Consider the following 21,318-nt stretch of genomic DNA (forward strand, 5'->3'; position numbering starts at 1 on the left):
CAACTGATAGAAACACAATTCTACTTGCGGCTAGTTTCCATCCAGATAATACAATTAAGAACATTCCTTATGGTCAGTTTGTCATACTAAGAAGGATATTTAGCAATGAAAACGATCATGAAATTAAAGCACATGAAATGTCCCAACGTTTTAGACAAAGAAGGTATGATGAAACGCTTATTGACCAAGCAGTTGAAAAGGCTTACAAAAGACACAGAAAATTACTACTAAACACTACACCTAAACACTCAGATAGTAGAGTGACTTTTGTGTCTGAATACTCCACTGCATCAAAGAAGGTCAAATAAATTGTCAATAAGCATTGGAAACTTTTACAATGTGACCCCAGTCTAAACCCCGAAACAGAGGACCTGGAAGCCCAGGGGGCAGGTGGTGCAAGGGATATACCACCCATGTCCCCCAGAGGGCGCCAGGGACCGCATTGGCGCGGCCCCACTCAACGCCAATGGGAAACACCTGCGAAGGAGGAAGGGGATCAGCCGCAGGTGAGGGATAAAAGTGAAGCTGAATCGCTGCCGAGGAGAGAGAACGTGTGGGTCCAGTATAGGATCGCGGACCGGACCGAGATTCGCGTAGTGTGAACAAGCCCTAAAGGCCAATTCATGCCTCCGGATCCGGACAAAACTTGTCCGTCCGTACCAAGCGTTGTCTCCGGGACTACCCTTCATACCTCCTTCCGGTTTCAGCGTTGTTATGGGTGTAATGCAATACATCCTCTAGAGGGAAGTGACTCTCGTGTGACAAATTACTGGCATCGACAATCGCAAACATGGCATCTGTAGCGATGATTTTGCTTTGTGTCATCCTAAATCTGCCAAAAAAATGCGCATAAAGTGTAGGCCCAGGCGGCGGTGACGATGTCATCCCTTACCAACCCGCAGATTATCTCCTCAAAATGTTGCGCCATTTTTAAATGACCAGTTACAACTCATTGCCATAGCAGGTGAACAATAAAATAAAAAGGTCAGTTATATTGTATAATATAAGTATAAAACGCTAAATACAATATATATACTGTATATACATCTTAGATCTCTATTTTCGCGAATGGTCGGACTTCTGACTCTATACTGCCGCCTCGTTTTCCGTCGGTATTGCTCCGTTTCTCCCGGAGCACTCCAGATTCCTAAGCTCAGAGGCGACGGACCCACTGACAGACGAAAAGGGTTCCTATCCATATTTAGCGTAGGGTGTGAATGGGCCTTAAGGCCGATTCATACCTCCGGATCCGGACAAACCTGGTCCGTCCGTACCAAGCGTTGTCTCCGGGACTACCCTTCATACCTCCTTCCGGTTTCAGCGTTGTTATGGGTGTAATGCAATACATCCTCTAGAGGGAAGTGACTCTCGTGTGACAAATTACTGGCATCGACAATCGCAAACATGGCATCTGTAGAGACGATTCTGCTTTGTGTCATCCGAAATAGGCAAAAAAAAGGTGCTAAAAGTGTGGGCCTAGGCGGCGGTGGCATGTGACACCCCTCACCAACCCGCAGATGATCTCCTCAAAATGTTGTTAAATGACCAGTTACAACTCATTGCCAAAGCAGGGGAACAATAAAATAAAAAGGTCAGGTATATAGTATAATATAAGTATAAAACGTTATATATACATATCAGATATTATACTATTTTAATCTATTTTCGCGAATGGTCTGACTTTTGACTCTATACTGCCGCCTCGATTTCCGGAGGTATTGCTCCGTTTCTCTCCGGAGCACTCCGGATTCGTAAGCTCAAAGGCGACGGACCCATTGACGGACGAAACACCTCCGGGACCGGACAAAACGGTCCGTATCCGTATTTACCGTAGGGTGTGAATGGGCCTTTAAGAGATAGGACCGGAACGTCTGACTTTGATTTATAGTTTTGCCGTGACGGGAGATTCCCCATTTTATGATTTGGATATAATAATTGTGCTTTGCCGGCTGTTTGCCGGCTGTTTTCGCATCAGAGACTTGTACTGATTTCGGGAGGCCGGGCACGACGGAACCTGGTTACCACAATAAATGGAAACCCCAAAGACTAATTGGCTTGCTCATCAAGTGTACAGAAATTATAGATGTGGGAAACGTGCACATTGTTTACAAACAAAAACCACAAAAACATTTAGCCACCCACACTATATAAATATCACATAAAATAATTCATTAATTGTCTGTCGACACATGTGGTATACATGCTTAAATGCCCGTGAGGGTTGATATACATCGGTCAAACCGAACAGAATTTAAGACTGAGAATTGCAGAACATAAAGGGGCAGTAAGAAATGGCAATATTGATTACGCCATTGCCAGACATTATAAAGAAAAGAACCATAGACCAGCGACCTCCCTATAATTCATTGGCATACAGCGAATGCTACCCAGCCCACAAGGGGGCAACTTGAGTAAACAACTTTTAAAGAGAGAGGCCTACTGGATAAATTAATTAATCACAGTGGAACCCAATGGCCTCAATGAATTACAGGATTTAAGTGTATTTTTGTGTAAGTTTAGATCTTCTGGTGTTTGAGCATCTACAGTTGCACATTGTTATTTATGATATCATTATGTGAGCCTGATATTTAAGTGTAGCCTATCCTTCTTGAAAGCTTCAATGAATATGTGCTTTAATTTGAACATCGTTATTGATATGTGAACCTTGGATGTATTTTATGTGAACATTGTTATTTGTGATGTGTGAACCTTGGACTGTATAGTATATTTGACGTAAACCAACTGTCGGTGTCATGGGAATTTGAAGAGTGAACCTGACGCAGCAACGGCGAAACGCGTTGTTCACAAAATAAATCAGCTTATCAGCTTATACCAGTGTGCAGTGATTTTACACTTCTTTGACTTTATATAGTTTTATATTGTGTTTTTATGTTTTTCAGATGTTTCATTGTTTTAAACTGTAAATGTTTTTATGGGTTGAATGTTTGAATGCTACTATATTTGTATGCTTTCCAACACTGACTGGTTGGGGCAGGCCCTCAACTACACAAAAAACACATCAACAAGATGTTAAAGATATGATTTGTAAAACATAAAATAAGCCTCTCTTGTTCACAGCGATCTCGGCAGAGTCTAAACCAGATATAGATACATCATCTCCCACGTGGCAAGAAAGCGATTCCTGCCTTCAGTCATAATTAGTAGTATGATGAAACATCATTTTAATCCTCTGTGGTATTGTTGTTTCGGTGCTATGTATGACTTGGCGAGTGGGAAAGGTTCAACGCCTCGTTTATTCAAGACACAAGGCAAATGGACGTACACTCTGGAGGTGGTTCATGAAGCATCTTCAGTCTCTATTGGTATGGGCAGAATGATTCAGAATCCACGCCTACAGGTAAATCGGCCATATGGCAAAGAGGCCATGCTTCTAGGTTCTGACTTATCTGTGAACCATACAACTGTGTATGATGTTGTGTTGACCACTCTGTGTGCAGAAGAAGAAACTATTCAGGACTGGGGTTAGCATTACAAATATGTGGTCCAATAAGGTACTGATGTTAGCTTGAATATTGTGTCGTCTAAATAAGGCAATAATATAATAAATGAATTTACTAGTTCTAGAGTCCTCTTCTAATACAGATCGGTTGATGCTGTACAGCCCACCATCGGGCTCTGATAGACCACTCTGATGTGGCTCAACACAGGACAAATGATCCACAGGTCCTCCATAGCCAGTGGTGACGTTGGTGGGGAGAAACATCTCTTAAGACGCAGGTCTCAGGTTCCCCACTGGTATCCGGTACAGGTTCAGCCAAGACCGCACCAGGAAGTAGTTGACGGAGGGGCCCAGACTCCCTGGACGGCTTGTGGTTTGTTTGTTTCGTGAACAACATACCAACAACATGCCGACAACATATCAACCACATACCAGAAACATATCAACCACATACCAACCACATATCAACAACATATCAACCACATATTAACAACATACCAACCACATACCAACAACATATCAACAAGAAAATATCAACTACATATAAACCACATATCACAAAATACCAACCACGTATCAACAACGTAACTTACCTCCAGTAACGCCTACTTTTCCAGTGTCATCAACTTCAATGAAAAATAAAAACGACTTTATTTTAGATACTGTGAAGAGTCTGACTCATAAACAGATTAAGTGTGTGGGCTCCTTTCCTCTCAACAAGCCAATTAATAGAATTCTTTGAAAACCAAATCGAATCCATTAGAGAAGAAAAAATCGATGCTTGCCAACTTCTTGTCTTCCCCGTCTGACGAAGCAAGACCCACATGTCCAGCCTTAACTAACTCTCCTTTAGTTCAACACAATCCCTTTGGATAAACTTGAAAAAGTAATGAAGCCATCAAAAACCACAACCTGTTTGCTGGATCCTTTCCCTACAAAGGTTCGCAAAGAACTCCTTCCAACTGTGGGACATGCCATCCTCACCATCATGAATCCATCGCTGTGTACTGGAACTGTTCCCTCTAGCTTCAAGAATGCTGTGATAAAACTACAACAAAAAAACCCTGGCTTAGACCCTGAATAAGTCAGAAACTATAGATCTTCCTTTCCTCTCTAAGGTACAAGAAAGGATTGTAGCAAAGCAAACCATCGATCACCTGACGCCAATCAACCTATTCAAACCTTCACAGTCCAGGACTCAGGTTCAGGTTTTTCTACTCAACTGAAACTGCTGTGACAAGAGTTGTACATTATCTTCTTCTTACTATGGATACCAATGCAAGCTCTGTGCTTGTGTTGCTCGACTTCAGTGCTGCCTTTGACACAATGGACCACAGCATCTTCTACATTGTCTTGAATACTACCTTGGAATCAAAAGTTCTGCTCTTCACTGGTTTGAAACTTATCTCACGGATAGAAAACAATTTCTTCTCTGTGAAGGATCAACATCGAAACATTGCAACCTAAGCTTTGGTATCCCACAAGGGTTGGTCCTTGGTCAATTGCTTTTTGCAATCTACATGCTTCCCCTGGGCAACGTTATCCCTAGCTAAGGAGTCAGCTTCGGCTGACTCCTGCAATAAAAGTCAACAAAATCGTTTTGCTGCAATAAAAAATTGGATGTCCCACAACTACCTACAGATCAATACAAGGAAGTCCGAGTAGATAGATATCGACCCAAAGCAAGACCAAACAGAATTCGAAGCGGTCTCACTATGTATCGAAGGCTCTGTCATCAAGCAAAGTGCCTGTGTGTTAAAAATGGAGGTGTCTTGTTTGACCCTTTGCTTTGTTTTGACCAACATGTTAACATGTTAGCTAACTAAAATTCTTTCATCTGAGAGATATTGCTAAAACCAGACCAATGTTATCCGCAGCAGATGCAGAGACACTCATTCACGCATTTATATCTTCTAGACTGGATTATTGTAATTCACTGTTCTCTGGTTTATCTTACTCAACCACGAGAGGCCTTCACTTGTGCAGAACGTTGCAGCTCGATTATTTACTAGATTGAGTCTGTCTAATTATGTGAATGTTTCTGTTTCTAATTGTATCGATGCCTGTTTGTGTAGCCACCCAATTAGCAGTGGTCTACATCTTTTGTTTTCACTTCTAATTCATTAACTGGATGCCTGGACTCCCCTTACGGTTAACCAGCCGCACCTCCTCACCGTAGTCCATGGCTAGCAATATCGGGTCAAAAATCCCACTGTATAATTAATTAATTTATTTTAAAATATATATTTTTATTTATTTTTGTGCTTTTTCTGACTCTCACCTACTTGATATTCTTGCTTTGTCAGTTAGAGCCTGATATTGAGAGCCTTTTAAAAATCAAGGAAACGCTTCACGTATCCCACTGATAGGCCTTCTTCAGGCAGAATGTATAGGCCTAGGCCTCCAATGTGTCACCTTGGAGTATATTCTGCTCTGTATAATTAATGATGGCATGTTTGTCCCATGTTAGTTTGTTTATTGCACTAGTAACTACAGTACTGATTTCTACAAACATTCTCAAGCTGTTGTCCAGTTCTACTACTATTACGGATTTAAAAATGATATTTCAAACCAGTGGGGCCATGTTTTGTCCCATGTGACTTTGCCTGTTGCACTAAAAGCCTTTGCATTTGAAGATATAGGCCCAAGGCCGATATACTCCATGACTCTCTTCAAATATTTCATAGTGCTTCAATTATTTTTCAAATTGAAAGACTCCAGATTGATGATTTTAAACATAAATGTGAAGCACAATATACAGTGTCATTCATTTTTCAAAAATACTTTGTGATAGTGTTTATTTTGCACACGGATGTTATATACTTTATACCCATATTTAACTTAATGTACTGCAAAATTATCATTTTGGCTTACAACACTTTTTTTAACTCAATTATTTAAAATGTTTTGCCTGTCTGTATTCATGTATGTCAATTATTGCACCCTCACACTCCTGATCATCCATGGAAGGAGGGATCCCCCACTCTGCGTTCCTTCTCTAGATTTCTTCTATTCTATTTTTTCAATGGGAGCCTAGGGTCAGTGAGGTGTTATAAATATAGGGCCTGTTAAGCTCTTTGAGACTGTACCTGTAATTAAGGGCTACACAAATAAAATGAAAAATAACAACAATAAAACAATAAAAACACGTAATGAATAGGTCTCAATACACTATTTAATAGCTGTATCCAGCTATAAATATTCCATAAGGTTGCATTGCTAACTAACTGTGCTCAGCACTGAGACTTTGTCTCCCCCTGCAGGTTAAATATGGTAAAGGAGGTCACAACCCGGACGATCATTCTGATGAACATCATCAATCAATTATAATGATTAAGATCACAGCACTAATAATCACGTTGTTAAAAATAGTAATACATTTTTTTATTCAAAATAAAATTTTAAACTGTTAGATTCTATTCCACCTCTGGAATAAAGAGGTCTATCAAGGTCTTGGTGAAGGTCAAGCAGCTTTCGGCCAATTGGAAAGAGGGTACATCTCAGCTGCCCCTTTCTGTGGTGCTGTCTGTTTAACTGCAAACAACTCAGTGACTCCAACAAGTTTACATCTGCTTCATAAGAGCAACCAATTTACTCTTTCTGGAATAAGTATGTGGAGGGTTTCTAATGTGGCTGTCTATGAATGAAGGAGGTCTCATGTGTAGCAGTAGTTGGGACTCCATTGGTACCATTTGTGTATTTAAAGCTTGTGGTTTACTTTGACACCCCTCTATCTCAGGACTTTAAATTTGATCGCTATCCTGAGGTGACTGGTCTGATGTACACTGACCCCTGCTGGAGATCAGCAGGTACACCCCCCAGCACAGATCCCAGGGTAACATTCTGGACTGAGAGGGCCGGGAGGATCAGAGTTTCCCCTGTGGTGGAGGAGCCAGTAGACTGCATGTTGAAAACTCAGAGGACGAACAACACTAATAGTACAGTCAAGCTTAATCCAATGCAACTCAAGAACTAACTGGAAACATTTGCTAAAATGAATCTTTGGTTAATTTGAACATTGTTACTGTATGATTTAGATATTATGGTGTTGTTGGGGCGTGTTTGTCTCTTTTAAGTTTCCTCCTGAATCACACATATTTGCAGAAAGTTTTCTAAATATCCAAGTGTGGTCAAATGTATCATAATGTTTTCTTAATTTACTTAAAATTAATCCTTGGCTTTGAGCTCCCAGGGCAAAAGTATGAGATCCCCTTAATGTTCGCATCATGACCTGCAGTTTTAACCCTCATAACATTTTCTTGCACAAGTGACTTAGAATTACCACTTAGGTCCTACAAAGAGATTTTATGCACACAGCATATAATCCCCCATATACTTAACAAGTTTGCTTATAAATAGCATTCAGCAAAAGAATATTGCAGTCGCTATCCACTCCAAACTGCCACCAACAGATGTATCTCCATGTCCGTGTCTTCGAGTTCCTCTTAGAACCCTGTGTTAAGTCGAGGGCCCTCAGGAGAACATTTGAAACAGAGAGAACAATAGCAACTGCTCAAACCTTCTGCGGGACCGCAGCAGAAGGCCCGGCGCAGTCCGACCGCTGATGATATCAACATCTAAAGTAGTTAAATAGATAAATGTCGTGGGACTTCACCCAAACCTATTCTTGGGAGCACTGGGTGGAGGTGGAAAAAGAAAAAGGATGGGGGGAGACCCCCAACCCTTCCTCTTTTCCCTCCACTTCATTCATCAGGGGACAGCAGGCGAGAGAGCTGAGACGTGCCCATGCTGGTGCATTAGGATGGTCGTGTTCCAGCATATCAGTGGACGCAGACAACGAGAGTGGAGCCTGGGAGTGGATGGTAGACAGGCAGCTGGAAGGGGATTGCAAGGCTCTGAGCACTGCCACATGATGTACCAGCGATGCACCAGGAGCTCCTCTGAATCAGACGACCGCTGAAGAATTACGCTCAAAGGGGACGTGGTCACGATATAGGTCTGACATTTGCGTTTGATGCACGTCTTCGAGAAGCGATACCAATTGGATGGTTTCAGAGGTTCAAAAGCGGATTACACTTACGCTTTATACATTAAGAAAACAAAGCCTGAAACCACAAGACGGACAAATTCTGCCCAAGGAAAGCTTGTAACTACCCCTGCCGACAATTGACTAACACACCGGACCCACCAGCGCTGACCTCGAGGGACCCCAGCAGCAGCAGGGATCGCCATCGTGCATGTGGAAGGGTTACTCTCGCCTCTAAGTGTGTTCCTTAACCCCGGGGGCCATGGGTCTTTGCACAAGCAGGTCCAGTGTAACCCTGGACCCCAACGCTCACACCCCGGGCCAGGGGGCAGCCCCGAGCGATCCCGCGGCCAAGGACGGAGAGAGCGTCAGCGAGACCGCCGCCCTGGGGGAGGGCATCCTGATGGTCCAGCCGGTCAACAGCAAGACCCAGGGGGGGGGAGGAGCACGAGACCACACTGCCAAGGGTTACCTTGAGCTCGGAGGGAAGGGTAGCGGCGGAGAGGGAGAGGCCCAGATGTCAAGGGAGGGCGGCGAGGAGGAAGAGGACGAGGAAGGCGATGTGGAGGAACTGATCAACTTCTTGGACAGCGAGGGAAGCCTGCACAGCGAGCTTCTGGACTAGAGGAAGGACAGGATCTAGTCAATAGAACGAAGAGAGAAGGAAAGGAAAGAGGGGGGGGGGGTCGGAAGTAGATGCGAAAGGTGTTGAGAGTGAAGGAAGGAAGGAGGAGGTGATGTACGTGAGGCAGAAAATTAGAGAATGTCTTTCATGAAAGTCAGTATTAAAGACAGCATTGGGGATAAATGTATTTTATAATTACACACAATGTGAACAAAAACCTTCAGGACCTGCAATGTGTCTTCTATGTGGCTTGTGTCCTTCCATTTCAATATTAATGCTTTAATTCCACTAAACTAGATGCAAGTTACTGGTTGGTATGACTCAGTCTCAAACTTCTTTTTTTAAGTATTCATCACAGTCTGGGAATATGTCACAGCTCACAATTCAATATTTCTCTCAAAAGTTTTGAATTTTGATATGAATTCATGTTATTAGTGTAGGTCTTGGGTAAAACCTCAGGATTTTTTTTTAATATCATTACTTTTTGTGTTCTCCCAAATAAAGTTGTAACTGCTTACAGAACAAATCTCCAGAAATAAAATCATAAATAGTACAACTATATTCGTATCAGTCTATCATCGTCCATAGTTTCATATTATATAATATATATATAATCATTATTTATATTACATACATATATGTATCATATCATATTTATTATTGCGTAGCATCCCTTACGTCAGAGCAGCTGAGATGACCATAACCCTTTCATAATGACCTTCACCAGGCAACATTACTGAGACGCCCTTATACTGCCTTTCTTAAAACTGTTGCTAATTTTATTCAACAACAGCACAATTTTGGTTAAACTGACCCATACAAATCGAAAACTTAGAATGATATTCATATTGAAACCTTAAAGGAATTAAGAGTTACTAAATATATATATTTCCATGCGTCGTTACCATCGGGCAGTCCTCAGGGTGCTCTCAAGGGGTCCGGTGCTGTACATGGTGCAACATGCGTTGGATAATTCCAGAAGAACCTTCGCAGTACCGGTTGATCAGCGGCGGTGGAGAAAGACGAGACGACCCTGCACGCTTTAGATGATATAAGAGACATACATCTCTCGTGTATGCATACAACATCAAGAAGTAGAACTACTATCTGGGATCGTTTGATATCTCGGGTGCTTCTCATAACTCGGGGAATCTGAACATTGCGTACATTTTATTAGCAACATTAGCCTGCTAGCGGAGCTGTCAACATGCTGAACGTCGCCAGAACTCTTTCGAGGTCTCTCCCCTCGCAGACCACCTCCAGGAACGTGTCTTCGTTGGTGAAGAAGGTGAGTCTGAGCCACATAATTTGGTAGATGACGGGTTGCGTAATCTCCGTGCTAGCTGTACATGCTAACCCTACTAGCATTAACGTTACCTAACGTGGGTTTCATTCATTGGGACAAACATGACATTTAAATACCGACTTAAGGGTTGAGACACTGGCTGTCAAACCCTGGCAATCCAGGTACTTCATTTATTGTACATTGATGTCGTTTAAAGGATAGGACGTAAGTGATGTTACTACGCATGCTAATACGAGTGATGGCGTCTTGAGTTACATCAGCTGATGACGGTCAGAACCGTCCAGACCCGTCTTACTTATCCAGTCAGGCACACGAACAACATTTAATCATTTTAATCTCTATTAAACACAGCACTATACATTTGTGTGTCGCAGTGACTGTTCCATGCATCGCTCTCCTCCCGTAAGGGGAGGTGACCTTCAGCTTCGAGACCAAGGCTTACAAAGAGTTATATCAGTGTTATTATTCACTTTCTGTCATTCAAGGCCTCTTTTTCTCTTTAAGATATTCTCTGAGAACCCGTGAAGTCATTTTGTGTAGCATTCTAGGTGCACCTTGACTTTATGTCCTGATAGTTTATGAAACTAAAGCATTGAATCTGAATTATTATGCTTTGGTTCATTGTTCGATAGCATGTCTACGGTCTTGTGCCACAGGGGGACTAGTTAATTGGTCCAAAGTTACTTGGCGGATCACCTGTCTAGCATTCATGGTCAGGGGTCCATCCCTACAAGTATAGTTGCACTAGGAGTTTTCAATTTCATAACCATTTCATGTTGCCTCCTAGGCTTGCTGGAATGGCTTCCAATCAGATGTTCTGCGGACCCTTTCCCGGAGAAACTACGCGTGAGTAGAACTAACCGCACCATATTTATTAACATGCCAATAAACCATTTTAAACGGTACAGTACCATAACCCAACGGTTCTTTTACTTTAATTTCTCTAATAACCAATATGTATTTCAGTTGTCTAAACTTCTAATTTTCAACATTGTAATTAGTAAAGATTGTAATTACACACCACAAAATAATTTCCCAATAAAATCCCAACCCGTATAGGCTTATAAACAGACAGCGGTTTGTAAAAACATGTCCATGCTCAATCTTTTCCACATTGAAATTATTTAGTGACTGTTTTTATGGGTTTTGGTTTGTTGCAGGTCCGAGGCCATTAAGGGCTCCGTCATCGGCATCGATCTGGGAACCACCAACTCCTGTGTCGCCGTCATGGAGGGGAAACAGGCCAAGGTGACTGAGCACACGTTTAACACATTACGTTTGTGTTGTGCTTGCAGCATCGCGCTATTCTTGAATTTGAATGGAGACATTCAGCTACTGTGCTCTGATGCTGTATGGGCAGCACCTTATTCAGGCTGGATGAGAATCGAGCACCGACGGACATACACCGATGTAGTTCAAATAAATATGTGCACAAGTTGAGCCCTGCTTGATATTATTTTCAAAGTAGTGCTCAACAGTTGTGTTTGACGTTTATGTCCGGCCTTCCAACGTCTCGGTTCGGTGCTCCAGGTGCTGGAGAACGCAGAGGGAGCCAGGACCACCCCCTCAGTGATCGCCTTCACCGCGGAAGGAGAGCGTCTGGTGGGCATGCCGGCCAAGAGGCAAGCCGTTACCAACCCCAACAACACCCTGTACGCCACCAAGAGGTTGATCGGGCGGCGTTTTGACGACTCTGAGGTGCAGAAGGACATGTGAGTGCTCCCCTCTCTTCTCCTTCACACCACTTTATCGCTCCTGAAGACTTCATCGCCTCTCACAACATTCTTAATCACAGTCGCGTTCTTTCCTCAACAGGAAGAATGTGCCGTACAAGATTGTGCGTGCGTCCAACGGCGACGCCTGGGTTGAGGCGCACGGAAAACTGTACTCTCCCAGCCAGGCTGGGGCCTTCATCCTGATGAAGATGAAGGAGACGGCAGGTAGAAGCCACCACTTTTCCACTAGATTTGGCTTTGTATTTGCAGATGTATATTTTTTTCACAGGCAAAGTAGCATTTTATGTTTGTTTTTATTGAGTTAAACGCCTTAACGTAATGAATGCTTTCGCTCTGCAGAGAGCTACCTGGGACACGGAGTGAAGAACGCAGTGGTCACTGTGCCAGCCTACTTCAACGACTCCCAGAGACAGGTAGACCTTTGCAATGATCAACATTAATTATGCAAATAATCGAATGTCATAGTAGACGATTTTAGGCGACGACACGGGAATGAGTGTTAGGTTCACGCGTGGCTACCTGAAGATATCGGTGGAGACGGAACAGGTGCTAGTGATTTATATTCACCTCCTCCATCCTGTCGGTTCCAGGCTACAAAAGATGCCGGTCAGATTGCTGGCCTGAACGTCCTGCGTGTCATCAATGAACCGACGGCAGCGGCCCTGGCCTACGGACTGGAGAAGACGGAGGACAAAGTGTAAGTCCAGGCTCTGAGGCTGCAGGCTGCAGGCTGCTGGGGCACTTTGGGATTGTGTTCAGATGAACAGACACAACTTGAATTTAAAACTGGATGAAAACGTAGTGTTTCAACAATATCACAACAATTGGGTCAATCAACAGTAAATTATTCATACGTAGTCTAATTTTGATAACCATTGTTCTGCTGAGGTCAATTATCGAGTACATTAGTCCTCATTTGCTGCTTCAGAAATGTAAATAGGTTATTTTATTTCATTTATCTAGTTATCAGAGACTGAAATGGTCCAGATAACTTTGGATTTGTATACTGTCGTAGAAGAAGTGATGATTGCAGAAATAATCAAGATTATTGGCTATTACAAATAATTTGCACTAATGCTGGTCCGTAGAGTTATTTGTCAATCCGCTGAATGTGTGCCTTGTAGCGTCACTGCTGTTCGACTTGCTTGACTTCTTCCAAGAACTCAGTTTGTTGAAAAAAAACCTTCCCTGTCTGTTTCTCCCCCCCAGCATTGCAGTGTACGATCTGGGCGGTGGCACGTTCGACATCTCGGTCCTGGAGATCCAGAAGGGCGTGTTTGAGGTGAAGTCCACCAACGGGGACACCTTTCTGGGAGGAGAGGACTTTGACCAGCACCTCCTGCAGCACATCGTCAAGGAGTTCAGGAGAGAGGTATGTACGAGGGCCGAGGGATCCCTGAATAGATGAAGTCTCTCTTTTTATTTCAAGCATTATTGTTCTAAGGTGAATGTAAAGATAATACGTTCAGTTTAGTCAACCGTCTGATTTCTGATCTGTTCAAACTATTTTTATATAGCACTTTTCATACACAAGACAGGCTCAAAGTGCTTCACATATAAACATTGGCGTGCAATAAAATAATAGATCAGTAAAAGAAAACATGCAAAGAAATGAGGAAAATAGAAAGTTAAAAAGGCATTTTACTAATAAAATGGAAAATAAAGGCAAAGTTAAAAAAGCTTTTTAGAAAGTGCAGTGTATTTTAAGATTTAGCAGAAAGCTAAAGCAAACATAAGTCTTAAGTCTTGTTTTAAAGGTGCTTAGATAGACAATAGTGCTGTTTCAATCCATTCCTTTTACACAACATAGACTAGACTTGGTTCATTTAGCATAGGGAGACTGTAGAGTTGTGAGGCATGGGGATGACTGATGGTTGTCTCTGAGCATGGTGATGAGGTTGTTGCCTCTCCTCAGTCCGGCGTTGATCTCACCAAGGACAGCATGGCCCTGCAGAGAGTCCGGGAGGCTGCCGAGAAGGCCAAGTGTGAGCTGTCCTCCGCCCTCCAGGTATACACCCAGAATGAATTGAATTTTGTGTGCGTCCGTCCTTATCCACCATCATTGTCTCAAGGGTTTATCGCGCTGCAAGCAAGATCAGTCCTGGTACAATTATGAAGCTGACTATATTGTATTGTTTCATTTGTCTGATTAACCTATGCAAAGTATGAGTCCACTTTTCTCTGAGGTGTATTTTAATGCTAAACTTATTTAAACTAGAAATGCCATTACCTCTAAACTTTAAATGTGGAGATACAACATGGCCACCTTGTATCGGCCCACCCCTCAGCCCAGGCCACCTTTTTTTACATCAACTTCATAGTCAAGAGAAGGCGGCCATCCATAAGTGATGTTACAGGTCCATCTAATGCATTGATGAGAACGAGTTCAACATGCAGGCTAGGGCTTTGACTCCGAACTTTGTTATTCGAGTATAATTCGAATATCAAAAAATAAGTTGTTGATAAAAAAAAAAATAACGATTATTAGGCAGCCCTTAATATTCGAAACTGTTATGGGCAGGACAAGAGGGAGAGACGTTGGAGAACCCGACGCAGTCTATTCATAATATTGTAATGACCACGGAAGAGGCAGTGAATGATTGATTAGACAGCGATTTATTAGAAACCTGATAAACCGTTGGAACACGCAAGACCGGTAACCATAGCAACGCCGGTAAACGAACCTCGCAAAGCCCAATCCAGGTCTTACTGAAGGCATTTAATGGTCAAAATATTATTAATAAATATTCAAATATTAATATTATTAAACAAACAAACTTCGAATATGATTTTTTTGGCAAATGTCAAAGCCCTAATGCAGGCAGTCTCCGGGCGTTTAGACTATTGCCTTTGGCGCGACTGCACTAGACCTGTTTAGATGTTCTTTTAACAATTATAGTCCAGTTCTGCTGTTGCTTCGGGCCACAGAATCCTTCCCTCCTAATTTGGTGGCATTCTGCCGGAAGGAGCAGGGAGAGGGCAGTTAAGGTTGGGATAAACATGGAACAATTAAAAAATAAATTCTGGTTAAAGTTAATATGATTTTCATTCAAGTCCGAGATAATTTCAGGCTCCAGTGGCTTGAGACGTAGAGCTAAAGTTTCAGCTATTTTCAGACGGCAGTTATCGACGTAGTGAAACAATTTTCTTGATGGATCGACTCTTGGATGGGTGTGTTTCACTCTACAATCTTTCTATTTCATGTATTGGTTTGAATGCAGTAAATGGCTGCAGTGCAGAAGTAAGATGTTAGTCCTGTAGAGTAGAGCTCCTGCTCAACGTTCTCCCTCGTGTTGAAACGACGGCTAGGCCCGTGGTCCCCGTGGTCCCCGTGCTTCCGATTCTAACCCCCCCCCCCCCCCTTCCGCATCGCCTCTCTCCTCCCAGACGGACATCAACCTGCCCTACCTGACCATGGACGCCTCCGGACCCAAGCATCTCAACATCAAGCTGAGCCGCTCCCAGTTCGAGGGCATCGTGGGGGACCTGATCCGCCGCACCGTGGCCCCCTGCCAGAAGGCCATGCAGGACGCCGAGGTCTCCAAGGGGGACATCGGGGAGGTGCTGCTGGTGGGCGGGATGAGCCGCATGCCCAAGGTAAGGCCAACGAGGTCCCGTGTCGTCCTCTGACTCGGGCGGGACTCGCACGCGAGCCTTCCTCCGATTGAGTACGACTCCCACTGTCGTGGGATGTGAGCGCCAAAGAGACGCTTTCTAAGCATGCAAATGTTTTTCTTTTTCCTTCGAGGAAATGAATGTATTATTCAATAGCAAGCCGGCCAAAACGCTGCAATTAATAGCAAGAACTTCAAGGTTGCAGAAAGTTGAGAAGGGCGCTGGCCCTCTTAAATCGGTATATTCTAGTGTGTGTGTGTGTGTGGGGCCCTGCCTCGCCGGCCCTTCCCTGACTCGTCTCCCCCGCTGTCTCTCCTCCTGCAGGTGCAGCAGACGGTGCAGGAGCTGTTCGGCCGGGCGCCCAGCAAGTCGGTGAACCCCGACGAGGCGGTGGCCATCGGCGCCTCCATCCAGGGCGGCGTGCTGGCCGGGGACGTCACAGACGTGCTGCTGCTGGACGTCACGCCGCTGTCCCTGGGCATCGAGACGCTGGGCGGCGTCTTCACCAAGCTCATCAACCGCAACACCACCATCCCCACCAAGAAGAGCCAGGTACGCCCTCCCCTCCATACACACAGGGCTGAGACGTGCGGGCCCCCGGGGGCCCACCCACGCTGGCCCTCACTTACGAAGCTTGCAAAAGTCAATAGGGTCCGTCAACGGACGGACGCAGTGGGCAAGGGGTGTTACTGGATCGTGCATGGGGTGTTTTTATTCAACACATGGCCAAGTCATTACAAATGAACCCTGGGGGATTTAAATGGTACAGCACCAATATAAATACCAAATGTTATCCTCCCTGGTCCAGTTGTGCTATTTACGGTGGAACTGTGGGAGAGGGCATGGGGATCAGGGCATGGCTCGGCCTGCCCTCCTTGTGTGACTGCTTGGTCTGCGATTGCAGTTCATGTGACGCAATCCCCCTAATATGCCCCCCCCCCGCCCCCCCCTTTGAAGGTGTTCTCCACGGCGGCCGACGGACAGACCCAGGTGGAGATCAAGGTGTGCCAGGGCGAGCGCGAGATGGCCACGGACAACAAGGTGCTGGGCCAGTTCAGCCTAATAGGCATCCCCCCCGCGCCCCGCGGTGTCCCCCAGGTGGAGGTCACCTTCGACATCGACGCCAACGGCATCGTGCACGTCTCCGCCAAGGACAAGGGCACCGGGCGCGAGCAGCAGAGTGAGTCTCCCCGACCCCCCCCCTGGTCGTCGGTCCTTCTCCTTCACCTACGTGCTTGTGCACATTCCGTTCCCCCACACACATAGGAAGAGTACCCGTTAATCCACTTTATCGTCAACTCCCAAGTGCATCCATACGTGTCCCATAAATACCTGGAAGAAAGATCTCCCGCTGACCGTATACTAACTCCGGCCTACAGTTGTGATCCAGTCGTCCGGAGGCCTCAGCAAGGATGACATCGAGAACATGGTGAAGAATGCAGAGAAGTACGCAGAGGAGGACCGGAGGAAGAAGGTAGGAGGCGCCATCTTTGACCCCCAGGTCTCAAGTCGATATCCACTTGGCTCTGGCTGAATTTGGTTGTTTGATGTAACGTCTTCTTAACAACCACCCTCCACTCAGGACCGTGTGGAGGCGGTGAACACGGCAGAGGGCATCGTCCACGACACGGAGTCCAAGATGGAGGAGTTCAAGGACCAGCTCCCGGCTGAGGAGGTAAGGCAGCTGTGGTTTCTTACCAAGCCTATTTCATGGCGAAACCGCAAAGGTCTTGTACGGTTCGGCCTTCCGTCCACACGAAGCCGGCGAATCCGCTGACCGAAACCGTAAACTTCTGAAACCACCCTCGGAGGTGGGTTGCTAAGCCATTATTTTTTGAGAATCCGCGACCGAATATCCCACATTATAAATGCAACAGCATCTCGCACTCATGGTCAGACCAGACAAATAACCCTTGCGAACCTTCTTCGCGTTTGCCATCCTAGGGTGGGCATCGTTCGGGGGGCAGCCTTTATGCGCATGCTCGCCTCTTATTTATTTTTCTTCTAAATTTCTGTAGCAGAAGCAGCGCCCCTTATGGGCCTGGAATATGTACTACAGCGTTTCTACAGATCTACCCGGTTTCGCTTGACTCAGTAGTTACGGAGATACTCCGAAACCGGATAGATCGAAACTAACGGTTTTGCCCGTTTTGGCTTCGTGTGGACGGGGCCTTAGTGGGTAGTTGACTTGGTGGTGGCAGTGCTGTCGTCATTCATCTTAAAGCCATCCTGAACACTGTGTGTACTGGGAGACGTGTCGCTGGAGCCTGTCTCTGTATTCCTCCTGAACGCCCGTCCGCCGCGTGTCTTCCAGTGTGCCAAGCTGAAGGAGGAGATTGTGAAGGTCCGTGACCTGCTGGCCAACAAGGAGACGGAGACGGGGGAGAACATCAAACAGGCGGCCAACACCCTGCAGCAAGCGTCCCTCAAGCTGTTCGAGATGGCTTACAAGAAGGTGGTTGTTTGATACGATGACGATCGTACATGACTGGTCTTTAAAGGATCCACACCCCCTTAAACTGATCTAGGGGAATAGTAAACAAACATGTACATGTACCATGTGTTGATGGAGGGATCGCCCCTCTCTAGGACAAACAGCTTCTGTTATACGAGTTGCTTGATCCTGGCGGTTTTGGGTTAAGGTTTCCTTTAAGCTGCGTCCTTTAAACGGCAGCATCAGAGTGTGCCCTGACCAGCCTCTCTCACTCCCCCCTCTAGATGGCGGCGGAGCGCGAGGGCAGCGGCGGTAGCGGCAGCAGTGGCAGTGGCAGCGGTAGCGGCAGCAGTGGCAGCGGTAGCGGCAGCAGCGGAAGCAGCTCTGGCTCCTCAGAGGGAGAGAAGAAGGAAGGCCAGCAGTAGAAGCCCCCCCTCACCACATGTCTGTGATGGACTGCAGCGAGAACATTGCAACAAGGACTAACGGCGGGGGGTCGAGGGTGTTTGGGCAGACCCTCGGCAACAAGCTGCGTTCTTAGTCATTCTTATATTAATATATACTGTGTTTTATGGCCGAAAAAAACATAGCATATTCAAACGATAAATAATGTTAATGTATGTTCCTCCGAGCACGGGGATACCGGATCTATTTGTAATTTAATTGTCCACGATAACTATATATCCTATTGTTTTTGTTGTTTTTTTGTCTCGGTCGCTGTTTTGTTGAGCTCTCTTGTCGTAGCACAACACTCGTGTGCTCTTTCATACATGATGAAATCTGACTGGCCTGTGGGACTGTCCTGTTGTGCGTGGAGACGGGCAGGCAGGTCTTGATCGACTGCTACGAACCACCAGTGATTGCAGCCAATAAGAGGCCTGGCTTGTCGGCCGCACTTGATCCTGTTGGGGACGGTGTCCGAGCCTTGTCCAGGGTGCACCACCAAGTCTCCCAGAACCACTGGCAACTCCGACTAAAACAACGAGCCAGCTCAAATATAATTTGTGGGTATGAGGCTTCTGGATGTAATTTAAGATGAGCTCTTTGTTCAACTACATGCTAATGTTCACCTGAGTTTGGGCGAGCTGATTGGCTCATTTTCCGTTTCCACCTCGAAGTCCAGATATGTCCTGCAGTTGAACAGAGCCATATTGATGAGCATGGCCTTAAAGTACACCTTTTCATTGTGGCTTTCTTTAAAACGCAAGTCCTATTTAGTCAATCATTAAACCCTCAAAGGATGTTGGGTTGCCATAAACTCTTGTTTTCTTCAGTGTGTGCCAGAAAGTGAGCCAGGTTGCTCTGAGTTTTTGTTGCAGTCAGCAAGCAACGTAATGTGACACCGAAACGACGCTTATGATCTAGGAAGGTTGTGAGTAATTTTTGAAGGTCTCCATTGTCTTTTTCTAATAAAATTCCTGAATTCAACATATCATCTTTGGAGTGCTGCTTTTAAGTGACATTCTTAGATCCTTGCTCGGGTCCGCCAGCAGAGGGAGACATAGCTTTGTTTGTCTAAAGTTGAATTCGATGCCTTTCATCCATTGTTCTGCACTTGAGGTGATAATTTTTTACTGTCTTAAAATAATTTAGTAATTTTCATTAAAGTTTATATCTTCTGCACTTCCTCTTGAAAGGGGCAGGTATTGTGTAAGCTGACCTATGGATGAGCAATTCAATAAGACCTCCGTTCTGTTTCATTCATACATTCATGGGGGGCCAGATAACGGAATATGCATGAGGTGAATATGTTTAATGCTACATATTTTGAAACATGTCATTAATGAACTGACTGAAGTATTATAAACATTTTTGATAAATTCCTTTCAGGCGCTGAAAGTGAATTCTGATGTTTAGGGAGGGCCTTTGTGTCGGAAAATGAATTCAAGGCGACGGGTTGAGTCACATGTTGGTGTTATTGTCATCGTCCACCGCTTATCCGGGGTCGGGTCGCGCAGTTATTGTTTGATTGTTAAACAATTTTTTTACATACTAGGTAACAATAAAAGAATGCGCTATGACCCCATCTGGTGGCCGAACAGGGCACTAGAAATATGGTGCATGTTACATATTTGTATATATATATATATTATGCCATATATATATATATATACTCCATATCTAGTAGGATGAGGTTAATGCCCTGAAGAGAGGTATAGAGCGCTGAGCTAATTAGAGCATCTGGTAAAACCTTCTTGACCAACACTTTATTTAAATCTGATGCCCTTTGAACTCTAAATACGACCAGAACATTGTAGTCAGAAACCAGTATTTTCCAGCAGCGTTAGCTCGGGTTGTAATTGTCTATCCTGAACATAAAGATGAAAAAGTCGAATAAGATCGATATGTTTACATGATATGATCACTCTTTTTCAACAGAGCTGTATCCCAATCTCTTGGCACAGAAGACTTGATAAATAAAGCACTACCAGCGACTGGATACATCCCATCTCGATGAATACAATGAAACAATATACGGTGTCTTTGTGATTTATGGGTATTTTAACACTTGAATTAACGAGTCAATGCTTATTTTGTAGTGTTGGCATGTATGCGTGTATTGCTGTGGGAAACTTTTGCCAACTTAATTTCTCCAAAAACGGTCACTGAAGCCAATGAAGAGAACACAAGTTGTAGGATACACACTTGACACACACTGTCTAAGTTTGTAAGTAGGGATACACAGACACTCAAAGGGCATCCGTTAACACCTTCCCATCTGTCAGTCGTGGTTTTTGCTCTGTCAGCAGCTTTAGTGCATTTGCACACACACACACACACACACACACACACACACACACACACACACACACACACACACACACACACACACACACACACAAAAACACATTTCAGCTACGGAGAAGTAAACGCAATGTATTATGGATCCTGTTGATCATGTGTTATTTAAAGGGCTAACTGGTGCAGAAAACAGTTGTGGACAGAGAATACATACAGTTGTCGGTTGTGGGCAGAGAATACATCTGTGAACATCTCTCATGTCATGTACTGTCACCGTCGGCACAGGAAACTACATCCACGACACCAACATCATTACCAACTCGCTTTGGAAAAGCTTCACAAGCCTTGCCTTTGCGACCTATCTGGAAATACTTGTGTAGGAGCCAATTCCTTTGTTCATTTCGTTGCCGTTT

At 44.6% G+C, this 21,318-nt stretch overlaps 1 protein-coding gene across 2 annotated transcripts; it reads left to right on the plus strand.

The window, feature by feature from the left end:
- Positions 1–10,021: 10,021 nt before the first annotated feature.
- Positions 10,022–19,797, plus strand: hspa9 (heat shock protein 9). 2 transcript variants are annotated; one of them, XM_056600122.1, is made up of 17 exons: positions 10,022–10,360; positions 11,166–11,224; positions 11,539–11,626; positions 11,909–12,090; positions 12,194–12,318; positions 12,454–12,527; positions 12,705–12,811; positions 13,324–13,486; positions 14,030–14,122; positions 15,502–15,711; positions 16,054–16,281; positions 16,687–16,909; positions 17,109–17,203; positions 17,312–17,404; positions 18,044–18,184; positions 18,448–18,510; positions 18,541–19,796. In XM_056600122.1, exons 1-17 carry the CDS (start codon positions 10,280–10,282, stop codon positions 18,586–18,588), a joined length of 2,073 nt encoding a protein of 690 aa, XP_056456097.1. In that variant the 5' UTR covers positions 10,022–10,279; the 3' UTR covers positions 18,589–19,796. The 2 variants fall into 2 exon arrangements, with proteins under 2 accessions (XP_056456097.1, XP_056456096.1); XM_056600121.1 differs by having other exon boundaries at positions 18,448–19,797.
- Positions 19,798–21,318: the final 1,521 nt, after the last annotated feature.

This window comes from Gadus chalcogrammus, chromosome 10, assembly GCF_026213295.1.
Source record: "Gadus chalcogrammus isolate NIFS_2021 chromosome 10, NIFS_Gcha_1.0, whole genome shotgun sequence".
NCBI classification, from domain to species: Eukaryota; Metazoa; Chordata; class Actinopteri; order Gadiformes; family Gadidae; genus Gadus; species Gadus chalcogrammus.

Excerpts from the sequence above, each read along its gene's own strand:
- hspa9 (XM_056600121.1), top strand. The coding sequence starts at position 10,280 with ATGCTGAACGTCGCCAGAACTCTTTCGAGGTCTCTCCCCTCGCAGACC. Across the intron at positions 12,319-12,453 it reads GAAGATGAAGGAGACGGCAG|AGAGCTACCTGGGACACGGA; the intron begins GTAGAAGCCACC and ends TTCGCTCTGCAG. Across the intron at positions 15,712-16,053 it reads GGATGAGCCGCATGCCCAAG|GTGCAGCAGACGGTGCAGGA; the intron begins GTAAGGCCAACG and ends CTCCTCCTGCAG.